The 16479-nt window shown below is 39.8% G+C and overlaps 1 protein-coding gene across 14 annotated transcripts in view; it reads left to right on the top strand.

The window, feature by feature from the left end:
- Ptprm (protein tyrosine phosphatase receptor type M) overlaps positions 1–16479 on the top strand; it is an 849143-nt gene that overhangs the window by 733494 nt on the left and 99170 nt on the right. For all 14 annotated transcript variants that reach the window (XM_045144750.1, XM_045144751.1, XM_045144752.1 and 11 more), the window contains one exon: positions 12379–12455. In XM_045144750.1, the coding sequence (XP_045000685.1) occupies positions 12379–12455 (77 nt within the window). The remainder of the gene's footprint in view (positions 1–12378; positions 12456–16479) is intronic.

A 16479-nucleotide genomic window follows, 5' to 3' on the forward strand; every position in this document is an offset into this window, starting at 1 on the left:
AACAGAAGAGAGCACAGGTAGAACCAGTAACACACACACACACACACACACACACACAAAATGGCAAACATAAATACACACCTTTCAATAATATCTCTTAATATCAACGGTCTCAATGCCCCAACGAAAAGACATAGATTTGCAGACTGGGTTAAAAAGCAGGATCCTACAATTTGTTGTCTCCAAGAAACTCACCTTTCTACAAAGGATAGACATTATCTTAGGGTGAGAGGTTGGAAGACGGTGTTTCAAGCAAATGGGCCTAGAAAACAAGCAGGGGTTGCTATCCTAATATCAGACAGGGTAGACTTTAGTCCGACGTTAGTCAAGAAAGATAAGGAAGGTCACTTTATATTGATTAAGGGCACACTCCAACAGGAGGACATTACAATCCTAAACATATATGCACCTAACATGGGGGCTCCCAAATTCGTCAAACAAACACTATTAGAACTAAGGTCACAGATAACACCAAACACAGTGGTGGTGGGTGACTTTAACACCCCACTCTCATCAATTGACAGGTCATCCAGGGAAAGAATAAACAGAGAGGCATCTGGACTAAATGAGGTCATAGAAGGAATGGACCTAACAGATATATACAGGACATTTCATCCAAAGGCTGCAGAATATACATACTTTTCAGCAGCACATGGAACATTCTCTAAAATAGACCATATATTAGGACACAAAGCAAATCTTAACAAATTCAGGAAAATTGAAATAATTCCTTGCATTCTATCTGACCACAATGGAATTAAACTACAAATCAGTAGCAAGAAAGGCTATAGAGCATACACAAAATCATGGAAACTAAACAATACACTACTAAATGATGAGTGGGTCAATGAAGAAATCAAAAAGGAAATCAAAAAATTTATAGAGTCAAATGATAATGAGAACACAACATACCAAAATCTCTGGGATACAATGAAGGCAGTTCTAAGAGGTAAATTTATAGCCTTAAGTGCCTATATTAAGAAATTAGAAAGGTCACAAGTAAACGACCTAATGTTTCGCCTTAAAGCCTTGGAAAAAGAAGAACAAGGCAAACCAAAAATTAGTAGACGGGAAGAAATAATAAAGATTAGGGCAGAAATTAATGAAATAGAAACAAAAAGAACAATCCAAAGAATTAATGAAACAAAGAGTTGGTTCTTTGAAAGGATAAACAAGATTGATAAACCCTTAGCAAATCTGACCAAAAGAAAGAGAGAAGAGACACAAATTAATAAAATCAGAGATGAACAAAGTAACATCACAACAGATTCCAGAGAAATTCAAAAAATCATAGGGACATACTATAAAAGCATATACTCCACAAAGTATGAAAATCTGAAAGAAATGGATGATTTCCTTGATCTATGACGTACCTAAATTAAATCGAAATGAGATTAATCACTTAAATAGACCTATAACAAACATGGAGATCCGAAGAGTTATCAATAATCTCCCAACTAAAAAAAGCCCAGGCCCAGATGGATTCACTGCTGAATTTTACCAGACTTTTAAGAAAGAGCTAACACCATTGCTTCTTAACCTTTTCCAGGAAATAGAAAAAGAAGGAATTCTACCAAACTCCTTCTATGAGGCCAGCATTACCCTGATACCAAAACCAGGCAAAGATAGAACAAAAAAAGAAAATTACAGACCAATCTCCCTCATGAACATAGATGCAAAAATTCTCAACAAAATATTGGCAAACAGAATACAAGAGTATATCAAAAAGATCATTTACTCTGACCAAGTAGGCTTTATCCCAGAGTTGCAGGGATGGTTCAACATACGCAAATCTATAAATGTAATACATTACATAAACGGGTTGAAGGACAAAAATCACATGATCATCTCATTAGACGCAGAGAAAGCATTTGACAAATCCAATGTCCCTTCATGATAAAAGTCCTACAGAGACTGGGAATAGAAGGAACATATCTCAATATAATAAAGGCTATTTATGACAAGCCTACAGCCAACATATTACTAAATGGGGAAAAACTGGAAGCTTTTCCACTAAAATCAGGAACAAGACAAGGGTATCCACTGTCCCCACTTGTATTTAATATTGTTTTGGAAGTCTTACCATAGCAATAAGGCAAGAGACACACATAAAAGGGATATAAATTGGAAAGGAGGAAATCAAGTTATCATTATTTGCAGATGACATGATTCTATACATAAAGGACCCTAAAGACTCTACTAGCAAGCTGTTAGAGCTGATAAAAACCTACAGCAATGTAGCAGGATACAAAATAAATACACAGAAATCAGTAGCCTTCATATATGCTAACAACAAACACATAGAGGATGAAATCAGAGAATCACTCCCATTCACAATTGCATCAAAAAAAAATAAAATACCTTGGAATAAACCTAACCAAGGAAGTAAAGAATCTATACAATGAGAACTTTAAAACACTCAAGCGAGAAATTGCAGAAGACACTAGAAAGTGGAGAAACATCCCTTGTTCCTGGATTGGAAGAATCAATATCGTGAAAATGGCAATCTTACCTAAAGCAATCTACACATTTAATGCAATCCCTATCAAAATTCCAAAGGCTTTCTTCATGGAAATCGAAAAAACAATTCAACAATTCATTTGGAATCACAAAAAACCTCGAATAACTAAAATAATACTGAGCAACAAAAAAGAGGCTGCTGGTATCACCATACCTGATTTTAACCTATACTACAGAGCCATAGTAACAAAAACAGCATGGTACTGGCACAAAAACAGACATGTAGATCAGTGGAACAGAATAGAGGACCCAGATGTAAGCCCAAGTAGCTATAGCCACCTGATATTCAATAAAAATGCCAAAAATACTCATTGGAGAAGAGACAGCTTCTTCAGCAAATGGTGTTTTGAAAACTGGATAAATATCTGCAGAAGGATGAAAATAGATTCTTCTCTCTCCCCATGCACAAGAATTAAGTCCAAATGGATTAAAGACCTTAACATCAGACCGGAAACTTTGAAACTGCTAGAGGAAAAAGTAGGGGAAACCCTTCAACATATTGGTCTTGGCAAAGACTTTCTGAATACAACCCCAATTGCTCAGGCAATAAAACCACAGATTAACCACTGGGACCTAATGAAATTACAAAGATTTTGCACCGCAAAGGACACAGTGAAAAAAGCAAAGAGGCAACCTACAGAATGGGAAAAAATCTTTGCCAGCTATATATCTGATAGAGGATTAATATCTAGGATATACAAAGAACTCAAAAAGTTAAATAATAAGGAATCAAACAAGCCAATCAAAAAATGGGCTATGGCGCTAAATAGAGAGTTCTCAAAGGAAGAAATACGAATGGCATATAAGCATCTAAAAAAATGTTCTACGTCACTAGTCATCAGGGAAATGCAGATTAAAACTACATTGAGATTCCATCTCACTCCTGTCAGATTGGCCACCATCATGAAAACAAATGATCATAAATGCTGGCGGGGATGTGGAAAAAAAGGAACCCTTCTGCACTGCTGGTGGGAATGCAATCTGGTCCAGCCATTGTGGAAAACAGTGTGGAGGTTCCTAAAGCAGCTAGAGATTGATCTACCATATGACCCAGCTATAGCGCTCCTAGGCATATATCCAAAGGACTCATCTCATTTCCTTAGAAGTACATGCTCAACCATTTTTATTGCTGCTCAATTTATAATAGCTGGGAAATGGAACCAGCCTAGATGTCCCTCAACAGATGAGTGGATAATGAAGATGTGGTACATTTATACAATGGAGTTCTACTCAGCGGTAAAGAAAAATGAAGTTATGAAATTTGCAGAAAAATGGATGGACCTGGAAAGTATTATACTAAGTCAGGTAACCCAGGCCCAGAAAGCCAAGCGCCACATGTTCTCTCTCATATGTGGATCCTAGCTACAGATGACTGGGCTTCTGCGTGAGAATGAAAATACTTAGTAGCAGAGGCCAGTAAGTTAAAGAGGAGACATAAAGGGTGGAGAAAGGAAGGGAGGAGGATACTTAATAGGTTGATATTGTATATATGTAATTACAATGATTGTAATGGGGAGGTAATATGATGGAGAATGGAATTTCAAACGGGAAAGTGTGGGGGTGGGGAGGGAGGGAATTACCATGGGATATATTTTATAATCATGGAAAATGTTAATAAAAATTAAAAAAAAAAAAAAGAAAAGGTCTCAGGAAAAAAGCAGCATTTTCTACCTGGGCGTGGTGGCGTACACCTTTAATCCCAGCCCTTGAGAGGCAGAGATAGGAGGATTGCCATGAGTTCGAGCCCACCCTGAGACTCCATAGTGAATTCCAGGTCAGCCTGGACCAGAGTAAGACCCTACCTCTATAAAACCACAAAGAGGAGGGTTTCACCATGCCAGTCCTTGCTCCTGCTGGACAGTCTATCCACCCTGTTGCTGCCATCTTTCACTGACTAACTTTTTCAGCTTTCCAAAGTGGCCTGAAGGTCAGCAGGTCCTCAAGAAGCCCCCAGGCCTTCAGCGCTGGCTTGGGGTTGCTGAGGCTTCTACCCTCATGGACTAAACTGCTACTGAGTTCCCAGCCTGTCCAGCCTGCACTCAGTCCTGTTGGACTACCTAGCCGCTGCAGTCAGGTCCTCATTGATGGTAGAAATCATCTGACCAAGAGCAGCTTGTGGGGAAAAGAGGTTTCTTTTTATATAGGCTCGAGGGGAAGCTCCATGACGGCAGGGAAAACGATGGCATGAGCAGAGGGTGGACATCACCCCCTGGCCAACATAAGGTGGACAATAGCAACAGGGGAGTGTGCCAACCACTGGCTATAACACCATAAGCCCACCCCCAACAATACACTGCCTCCAGGAGGCATTAATTCCCAAATCTCCATCAGCTGGGAACCTAGCATTCCAAACACCTGAGTTTATGGGGGACACCTGAATCAAACCACCACACCAGCCCCTATTGCTTAAGCCAGACTAATAAATCCTGCTTGTAACCTAAAAAAAAAAAAAAAAAATTATTCTAAATGTCACCTCCAGCAGATGCTCTCTCCCACCAGTTGTCCTGCTATATTAGCTATGTGTACATTGTTATCATTCACTATAGGCAGGGATTTGTCCTGGGACCCCTACTTCTGTTCCCATCCCTACATAGAACGGTGTATGTTGGAATATAATCTACCCTGTCAACCTAAAGATGATACTTAAATCATCCCTAGTTTACATATGCCTCATAGAATATAAATACTGAGTAAATACATCTTATGCCATATAGTGTAGGGAATAATGACATAAAAGGAAGTCTGTTCAGATTCAGTACAGACACACTTACCTTTAAAATATTCTCTTTTTTAAGAAATAAATTATTGGACTGGAGAGGTGGCTTAGAACTTAAGAAGCTTGCCTGTGGAAGAAGCCTAAGGACCCAGGTTTGATTCCCCAGTACCTATGTAAGCCAGATAAACAGGTGTCACATGTGTCTAAATAAATAAATAAAATATTTAAAAATAAATAATTTATTTATTGGTGTGTATGTTTTGGGGTATTTCAGAGCATCTTGCTGCAGCCAAGAAATACCAGACACTTGTGCCACCTCTTGTATCTGGTTTACAAGAATTTGAAACTGGGTCACCAGGCTTTGCAAGCAAGTGCTGTTAGCTGCTGAGTTATCTTGCCAGACCCATCCAGTATTTTTGACTTGAGTATGGTTGAGTCTGTGGATGTGAAACATACAGATCAGGAAGGGCAGCAGTACACAGATGCAACTGGTTGTTTCATAGACATGGACACTCCTCAGACATGCTGTCTTGTGACCTGCTCTTCAATCTGTCACAGTGACCTTTGCAATTAAAGAAATTAAAGCTTCAGTAATCCCTTTTAATGGCTACATTGAGTCTTGTGTTTATATGAGCAGCATTGATCAGTTCCCTGATAATATCACTGAATTAATTAAACAAGGCATGAAAGAAAAAAAAAAAAAGCAGGTTTAGCCTAGGTCTAATAGAGAGGAAAGAGTCTAGAGATAAAGATGAAGTAATCCAGGTGAAACATTATCAGGACTTAAACTAAGTCATTGGCAATAGTAAGACAGTGACTGCATTATTTACTTTAATTTACTGGATCCTCACAATACAAAATGTTGACAGTATCATTCTTCCCTTTGTACAGAAAAATAAATTGAGGCACTGATTACATAACTTGTTCAAAGTCACACAAACACAAAGTGAAAGAACAGGGATTTTGGCTTCAAAGCCTTGGATCATAAGTTTTGTACTATCCTGCACAGAAAATGGAGATAGAAAAGTTGCAGAGTAGCTAGCTGCCTGTGGATTCAAACAAAGGAGTTGTTGAATGAACCTTGGCCCATTTCCCTTTAAAAATTAGCTCTTCTTCTCTACAAAGATTAGCTGCTTGGAGTCCTTAGTTCTTCATGCCCTCCTGTCCCCCAAGCAAGCTCCTACTATTGGAGATGGTATTTTGTAACTTCTACTGGAATGTTGGTTTTATTTGCATAATCAGGGTGATGCTTTTTAATAAAAATATTATTATTCAACCAATAAATGTCCCCCCACAAGCTTCTGTATTGGAGCTTGGCTTCCAGCTGCTGGGTTTTGGAGAAGTGATACAGTCCTGAGGGCTCTGATCTTATCAACAGATTAATCTCTTGATGGAATCCTAATATGGTAGCATTATAGGGAGGTGCTAAAAAGTAGGAGATGGGAATTTGTTGGACTTAGTAGGTTACTGGAGTCATGACCTTGAGAGCTGGCCCCTTCCTGTATTCTCTAATAATTGGCTCTGCCATGATTTGAACAACCCTATTCCACCACCATCCTCCCTGCTATGAAAGCTAATAACTCTAAAACTTTGAAAACTAGTTTCTTAAGTTCTCTCATGTATTTTATCTCAGCAGTAGAAATCTAATAAAGAAACAAACAGCCATGTTTTAGGTACTTGATGTATTTGACCCCATGTGATCCTGCCAACAGTCCAGAAAGGAGCCCCGAGCCCACTGCCACCACTTTGTACAGGTGACACAGACTAAAAGCTGTACAACTTCACCATCCAAGACACCCAAATCGGGTTATCTTCATTGTCATTTTTAATCATTGATATTTTTATTGAACGCAAAATAAAAATATGAAATAGTTTTGGGATGACCAAGGAAAAAAACACCCATGTTGAAATGAGAATTAAAAGCCCTAAAGCTCAGGCCATCTCACACTTACCAGGCTATATCCTCCAAAAAGATTAACAAGTGTTTGGAGTCTTGACCTTGTAACTTTCATACTTGATAACTGACCTATTATGAACACAAATCTCTTTAGATTTCCCAAATTTTATATGTGAGCAGCTCAGTTCTCCAAACTCCTTTCTCCTTTCAGCAGAAATACTCAGACCCTGATTGAGCAAGGTTACTCCTAGCTGGTGGCCTTTAGAGTAAACCTCATAACAGGAGCTCAATTCATGAATACTTAGCATTGTTTTAATCTCTTGCCTGAATGACTCCTGTATTTGCCACAACTTGGCAATACCCATTTGGCATTTCTTCATGGAAATCTAACACAATTCAGTCTCAAGATTATCTCAGAGAATAACTGAGTTTTTCAAAAACATAAATGGTGCCTATATCTTCATCTCAATTCATATCTGATTCAAGGTAAATGAAACTGAAGAATATCTAATGATAATGATGGGTCCCATTTATTTTCCTTTAACGGTCTTCATTGTGGTTTTTTGTTGTTGTTGTTCGAGGTAGGGTTTCGCTTTAGCCCTGGCTGAAATGGAGTTCACTATGTAGTCTCAGGGTGGCCTTGAACTCATGGTGATCCTCCTACCTCTGCCTCCCTAGTGCTAGGATTAAAGGTGTGTGCCACTATGCCCAGCTAGTCTTCATTGATTTATAGCCAACTGAGAACTTGACTTCAAAGGGAGCATAGCACCTGTGCTAAGGCACTCAGATACCCCAGCAGCAATGTGCCATAGGCTGTGTGACTAGAAGGGCCAATCATTTTGCTTCTTTCACTGGCTCAGCACGGGTGGTAGTGGTACTTAACTATTTTTTAAATTCCAGCTTAGGAAGGACAAGCTATGTAGCAAGCCCCAGAGATTCTCCTGTCTCCACCTCCCCAGGGCTGGAATTACAGGAGGGAGCTACCATACCCAGCTTGCACAATGATTCAACCTCAGGTCCTCATGCTTGAGTGGCAAGCATTTTACTGACTGATCCATCTCCCCAAGCCCTGTATGCTAACACTTTAATACATAATCAATAAAAAATTATAACTTAGACAATTTATGTTTTCATACTAAGTCTCCAGTATAGTACCTATTAGCTACATGTGCTATTTATTAAATTTGAAGTCACTGATACTACATATAATTAAATATTCAGTTCCTTCTATAATCTAGACACATTTCATATGCCCAGTTACTTACATGGCTGGTGATTGTTATCCTGTCAATCACATATATGGAATATTACCCTCACTGCAGATAGGCCTCCCCAAGAGCATTGGCACATCCTTCAGTGTATTGTCACAGGCATTTCTGTGCATGTTTTGATGTCACTTTATATAATTCATGTAGGTTGTTTCATATTACTGCAGCAAATTCACTTTCATTTCACAATATCATTCTACTTTACTGGATTATTTTCCATGTTGGTTCATTATAAGCAATATTTCTTGGTTCATTATTTGAAAATATTTTGTTGAAAATTTTAATACATCATGGTACAGTAATGTGGTCATGTTTCCATCATTTTACCCTCTAGTGTCCTCTCTCCCACTCTTGTTCCATTGAGCACCCCCCACCTTTTTTCCAAGTAGTCCTTCTTCTGTTTGATGCCTCATTCTTTTTGTCCTCCTCCATCCTCTAGGTCAAAATGTTGGTGGGCTCAGAATTGTGTGGGTAATAACAACCACGGTAAGGTTATGCGTACACCAGTCAGTTCATGTTAGGAGGACAGTGCCCCAAAGTCCCCCTTCCCACCCTGCGGCTCTTGCATTCTTTCCATGCCTCTTCTGTAATGTGCCCTGAGCCTTAAAGGTCGTGAAAGAGATGTCTCATTTAGTGTGGAGCTTTCTCAACCGACTCATATTTTCAGGTTTGTTATGTTTTCTGTGTCCTCAGTGTGTACCCCCATAGGGACTCCATGGAGAAGCTTCTCTGGCTAGCAGTGAGATTAGCACTTGTTTTTCTTGCCACCTCCTCAGCTCTGTTCCCTGAACCATGGAGGATGTGACAGAGTTGACTCCTCCAGCGCTGTGCACTGGGCTTTGTCTTCTTGTTGTCACTTTAATGAGTCTTGGATCTCCCCAGCATCCACTGCCATCTATAACAAAGAAGCTTCTATAACAGGAAGATTAATCATTGGGCATGGTATTCGTCAGTATCAATCAACGGGCATAAACTATACATTTAGAATGTGATTTCATGGGTTCAACATATACATTTACCCAAACAACAGTGGTAGCTTCTCTCTACGGCCTATGTTCTGCTAAGTCATGGACTTCTGACTCAGCTTTCAGGACCAGGCATGAATTCCCCATCACTGAATGGGTCTCAAATTTAACCAGAGAGCATTTGGTTACCCTATAACTTATATGCCACTGTTGCACCCATGAAACTGGTCCCTTCCCCAGTGAATTGTGGGTCAGGAGGCTCATGAGGCTCCCAAAACAATGCTGGTTATTGCCAATGTCCTTGGCTACCCACTGGAACTAAATGGTAAGACTCTGTTGCTGAAGATATCACAGGCTACAAGCCACTGAGAAAGCAAGCTGGAACTAAGCTAGAACCCACCCTCATGCTAGCTAGCTGTCATAGCGCTTGGAAGTGGTAAGTAGGCTGCTGGAGGGAGAAAAGTCATCAATAGTCTTTAACAAGCAGTGGAACCTGAGAGCTACAATCAACCAGTTAGGTGCATTCTCTTTTCATTTTTCAATGTAAGGTCTCACTTTAGCCCAGGCTGACCTGGAATTTACTACATAGGCTTAGGGTGGCCTCAAACTCACAGTGATCCTCCTATTTTTGCCTCCCGAGTTCTGGGATTAAAAGTGTGCGCCACCACACCAGTTAAGTGCATTCTATATATGCATCGCGGTGTACACATTGATTTCCCACCACTAGGTCATAGAACATGGATATCTCCAACTTTACTGCATAATGGAAAATTTTTCCCAAAGTAGCTGTACCAAGTTTCATTTTCAACTTCAGCATATGTGAGTTCATATTACACTAAACATGCACATGAAATTGATACTGTCAGACCTTATAGTGAGTATATAGTGATATCTCACTTTGAGCTGGGTCTTTGTTTCCTTATTCATAAAAGTAATAAAACTACATTCGCATGTTCCATCATCTCATATACAATATTACAAACATAGCTCTTATCCCTTAGTAGGTATCATCTGTAGGATTAGACATGGAGTTTTACAAAATGCTCTTACAAGGTAACCTTATTCTCAAAAGCACAGAGTTTCTCTATCAAGAGAGCTATGATCTGTCTTCAATACCATGTTCAGTGTGCATTTAAATAGAAAGCATTTCTTTTCTACAAAGCAGATATTTTGTTTTCAGTGCTTGAGTTAGGGCCTCACACATGCTAGGTGATACCCCCAGCACCAGAAAAAAAAAAAAAAAAAAAACTTAAGGATATATTTCTTCAGAAAAATAAAAAGTTGTTTTTCTTGCTGCCCACCCCCACCCCCACTTTTCACTTACTGGAAAAAAAAAAAAAACAGAGGATGGATATTGTTATTCCAGGTACTAATCTAGAAAGATCACAGAAGGAAAATCCCAGCTCCAATGAGGTTTTAGCACTTTCCTTTTTAATGCAAGGAAATAAGTAAGATAGTATTGTTTATGAAGAAACTTTTCCATTCAGAAAAAAATTTCAATATACCCATTAAAACAGCTCAAACTCCTATCATGAGGTATAGTGCTTATATGTTTATATGTTCTATAATCCTTGAAACAGCTCAATTCCAGTCAGCTTCTGCCCATCCCTTTCTCCAAATGAGGAAGCCAAGGCAGCATGGGTCATTCCCCAGCTTATAGTCACATGCTGGTGGAAACAGCATTACTCTTACCTGAAGATGCCCTCAGGCACAAAGGGAAAGCAGAGAGCTATCAGAAAATGAGCTAGAATTCCATCCAAACCTCTAAGAAGTCTGGATTTATAGGCATCATTTTTCAAAATGGATGTCATCAGCAACCTTCAACATCTCAGGCCCTGTAAGTGATTTAGCAAAGTAGCCCAAACTTCCAATCCAAGAAATAACTCATGAGTTATAGGACTACATGCATAAGTCTTCATCTTTGAATATGATATATATCTTAATGATAAAAAAAAAGCCCAAGGAGGGCTGGAGAGATGGCTTAGCGGTTAAGCGCTTGCCTGTGAAGCCTAAGGACCCCGGTTCGAGGCTCAGTTCCCCAGGTCCCACGTTAGCCAGATGCACAAGGGGGCGCACGCGTCTGGAGTTCGTTTGCAGAGGCTGGAGGCCCTGGCGCGCCCATTCTCTCTCTCTCCCTCTATCTGTCTTTCTCTCTGTGTCGCTCTCAAATAAATTAATTAATTAATTAATTTTAAAAAAAAAGCCCAAGGATATTTTCTGTAAGAGCAAAGAATTACAAAAATTGGGGCTGCAGAGATGGCTCAGCTATTAAAAGGGCTTGCTTGCAAAGTCTGATGGCCTGGGTTCAATTCCTCAGTACCTACATAAAGCCAGATGCACAAACTGGCACATGCATCTGGAGTGTTTGCAAGCTACAGGAGGCCCTGGCACACCTATTCTCACATTCTCTCTCACTTGCTCTCTTTGCTTGCTGATAAAATATTTTTAAAAGAACTATAGATTCTTCTTTCAGTCTTAACAGCAGAATAAGTTTAGAAGGTGTGCAGTATTTGTTTATCTTTGTGTTAGTGGACTTAACCATTGCTAAAACAAAACACTTGAAATAAACCAACTGAAAAAGAGAGAAGGCTTATTTTTATTTAAGCTTACATTTTTCAGAGTTCCAGCCCATAATTAGCTGGCTTTGTTGCTGTAGACATGTGGTAAGGCAGAACATCATGGTGGAAAATGCATGGTGGAGCAATCTGCTCACCTCATAGAGGCTTGGGAGCATAGAGGAAGGAAAGAGAACGGGGTTCCAGTATTCCCTTCAAGAGCACTCCTTCCGTGACTCCGTTTCTTCTACTGGGTTTCATCTCCTAACTATCCTCCCAGTCCTCAGTAATGCCACAGGCTTGGGACTAAGGAACATTCATAGTCACAATTCAATCTGTAGGGGTCTTTAAAGCAGCATGTCTGGGCAGGATACCTGTGCACTCTGCACAGGGTATGATGCTAGGGCAGCCTTAGGGGTTGCTTTCATTCAAGACTGTTTTTCCTTTTATTTTGCAGATGATCATTCCCGGGTAAGGCTGCAAACGCTGGAAGGAGACACCAATTCAGACTATATCAATGGAAATTATATCGATGTATGTATTTTGAAACTGTCAATAAACTCAACCATTCTGACACATACCATATTATGTATCTGTTACACAGTTAGTGGGCACATATCCAAAAAGGGAAAAAGAAAAAGAAACAACCATGAATGTTGTCCCTTTTCCCACTGAACTACTCAGTAAAGGTATGCTCACTGCTTGCCTCAGGTCAGCCTATTTTTGAATAAATTCTCAAGTGACATTCTATACCTTCTTTGCCAGCCCAGGTTTATATGGACTAAAAAAAAAAAAAAAAAAAAAACTTTTATTTGTTGGATGGGTATTGCAGATAACCTGTCATCCTCGTGTTTGGCAAGCAGAGATGGAGGAGATCCCGGGGCAAACTGGCTAGGTAGACTAGCCAAATTGGCAAGCCCTGCATTTCAGGGAGAAAACTCTGGCTCAGTAAATAAGGTAGACAGCAATCAAGGAGGCATCCAACAGAAATGCCTGGACTGTACATGCACAAATGTATGCACATTGACAAATGCATATATATATGTACACAAGATATACACCATTCATGCACATGCACATACATATACACCAAAGAAAATGTTATTTCCACTTTTTTTTTTTTTTTTTTTTTTTTTTTTTAGGTAGGCTTTCACTCTAGCTCAGGCTGACCTGGAATTCACTATGTAGTCTTAGGGTGGCCTTCAACTCATGGTGATCCTCCTACCTCTGCCTCCCATGTGCTGAAAGGCATGCACTACCATGCCTGGCTCCACTTTTTTTTTTTTTTTGTCAAGAACTTGTAGTTATTCAATGCGTTTAAAAAATCTGTTTGCATATTAATGGGACAAAACTCTCTAATTCCTAATGCAGTGATTTGCAATCTCCTGTCATCAATGTACTTTTAAGTTGCCTTCAAAGAAGTCTGCAGCTGTTCTCCAGGACTTCCAACGCATGCATGCAAGACATGTCATTAAATATGTAGGCCATTTAATTATTGAAGATGTCTTCTTTGTTCCCTCTGCATCATGTTAGCTTAATGTTTTACATTAGGATAAATTCTTTAAGAGGCAGCGTGTTATCAGTTGAAAGTATGAATGAAATCAAAAGTAGACTGAAAAAAATCAAGGGAACATTGTGGTGCCCTCCAAGGCCCAGTCTACATGAAACAGATTTGCACTTCCTTGTAGTTCCCAGGGCATGTTCTCTGCTTGGCCAGCATACCATGTTTGAGTCCGTTAGCATTTACAGAGATAGTTATTGACTCATAAACATGTTAAGCATCCCTGATCCCCAAGCCCCAAATCTTCCAAAATCTAAAGCTTTTTTAGCACCAACATGATGTCACACAAGTAGAAAATTCCACACTAACCTGATGAGACAGATTACAGTCAAAATGCAAATATAAAACACAAAGCAGGGCTGGAGAGGCAGCTCAGTGGTTAAGTGCAATTCTGGCACAAGCATGAGAGCACGAGGTGGCCTAAGACTGTCCAAGTTTGAGTCTCAAGATTCCACATACAGATCTGGGTATAGCCACATGCACCTGTAGCCTCAGCCCTCAGGGGAACAAATACCTGAGAATTGTCAGAGCCCTACAAGCTCCAGAGTCAGTAAAGAGACTCCGGCCCAAAACAAGATCAGGTGAAAGAGCAATAGGGCAGGAAACCCACCCAATGTAGGCAAGTGCGTCCCACAGGAAGTGTATGGGGGTGCACACTATACCTTATACATACATACTACATACATACATACATGCATACAAACATACATACCACACAGCGTAGTTAATATCCCCAAGGGGGGAGGAATCTCCTGGGCACATCAACAATAATACACAAAGTTTAATTTACAAAATTACTCAAATTATTATATAAAACTACCTTTAGGTCATGTGTACAAGGTACATGGGAAACTTAAGTTACTTGTTGTTTTTTATACTTGGGTCCCATACTTCACATATTATTAAGCATATCTTCAATAATCTAAAATCTGAAACATAAGCCGGGCGTGGTGGCACACGCCTTTAATCCCAGCACTCGGGAGGCAGTGGTAGGAGTCTCGCCATGAGTTCGAGGCCACCCTGAGACTCCATAGTGAATTCCAGGTCAGCCTGAGCTAGATTGAAACCCTACCTCAAAAAAACAAAAAATAAAAATAAATAAAATCTGAAACATTTCTGGTCTCCAGCATTTTAAGTAAAGAATTAATAAATGCTTTATTTTCTTGGTGGAATATGACTGAAGTGATATTAAAAGTATATAGTATCATGGGCTGGAGAGATGGCTTAGTACTTAAGACACTTTCCTGAGAAGCCAGAGGACCCATGTTTGACTCCCCAGATCCCACATAAGCCAGATGCATAGGTGATGCAAGCACACAAGGTTGCAAATGTGCACATAGTGGCACACACATTTGGAGTCCAATTAAAGCGGCTCTGGGCCTGGTGCACCAATCCTCTCCTCTCTCTCACACACCCTCTCTGTCACTCCTTCTCATTATAAAAAGGGGGCAGTCTGTTTGGCATTGCCTCAAAAGAATAAATATAAAAAAATTTTTAAGTATATAATATCACAACCACTATGAAAGAGTTATCTAAAAGTAACTTTAAGAATGTTAAGGTAGGGACTGTGGAGATGGTTCTGTGGGTAAGAGCACTTGCTGTGCAAGCATGAGGGACCTGGGGTCAATCCCTAACACCTGTGTAAGGCTGTATATACTTATAATCCCAGCTCTGAGGTGGGTGGGTAGAGACAAGACTATTGTTGGGGTTCAATGGTCAGTCTAACCAGAAAGTGACACAAGCTTCTGCTTAAGTGAGAAAACCCAGCCCCCCCCCCCAAAATGCACACACAATGTGAATTTAGTACTAATTGGAAAATCTTGACATTTTTAGTTATAGATTTGTGGGTGAGGCCTAGGGGATGAATATTGAGATTGAGCCATGTAGACCACAGGGAGAGTCAGCCTGAACAAAGGTCTTGCCGTAGAGCTGGGCTGGGGCACTGAAAGAGAAGGGCGAGTGGTGGTTGAGTGGTGTGAAAAGGTGGAGGAAGAGGTAGGTGCTGAGGAGAGAACTCATAGACTCAGATAATTTAAAAATAGTAATGCCTTCAGCTTTCCTTGTAAGTGTGATGGGCAGTCATTGGAGGTATTTGAGCACAGACCTGGCTGCTAAGAGGAGAATAAATGAGATCAGCAGGATTAGGAGCAAGGAGACCTTCTTAGTAGCCATGCAGGCAATCAGAGGGGATGGTGACTTCCTCCAGCAGGTAACAGTAAAAGGGGAGAAATAGTGGAATCTTTAGTCTAAGTAGAGAGCTAAGCTAATAGGATTTGGTATGGAAAGAGTATAGACTGTAAACAAGAGAATCAGATTCATTAGTATAGAGATGGTATTGATAGCGTTGGGGCTGGGCCAGATGTCCAAAGAAGTGAGTGCAGATAGAAGAAAAACCAAGAACTGGACATTGCAACAACAACATCAAAGAACATAAACAGCCAATGAAACTGTAGTCTAGTGACCGGGCAAGTAGGGGGTTGGGGAGCAGCCTAAAACTATCCTGGAGGCCAGTAAAGAATTGATTTTAAGAGCACCCTTGGTATTCTAACATATGGGTTGCATAGATAACAACTAAGAAAGGACCATGGTGGTTAGCAACATAGGCCTTTATATGACTATAAGCTACTTTGACGTACCAAATGTGTTCCTTCTAGATACCTTGTTAGATATTAGACATGCAGTCAGTGTTCTTTTCCCCATTGGGGCTTATCATTTAACCATAAGTAATTGTCTAAACAATGCTATTTAATATTGGTCATAATTCCATAATTTGAAGCCTATGTTGGTTTTATATAAGAATATGTTGCCTTTTGTTGTTCATTGCTATTGAGTTGCTTTTAAAAGCAAAAGTAATCTAGCAGATATGTGTCTTTGGGGACAGTATTTAGAGGTCATTTTAGGGGACAGAAATGAAAGTATTAAGGTCCGTGATGATATAATGTGTTACCAGGTATAATTTTCTTTAAATTGGCTTTTTTAAATGGTTTTCTGAGGTAG

The sequence above is a fragment of the Jaculus jaculus genome, chromosome 2, assembly GCF_020740685.1.
Source record: "Jaculus jaculus isolate mJacJac1 chromosome 2, mJacJac1.mat.Y.cur, whole genome shotgun sequence".
Taxonomy (NCBI): Eukaryota; Metazoa; Chordata; class Mammalia; order Rodentia; family Dipodidae; genus Jaculus; species Jaculus jaculus.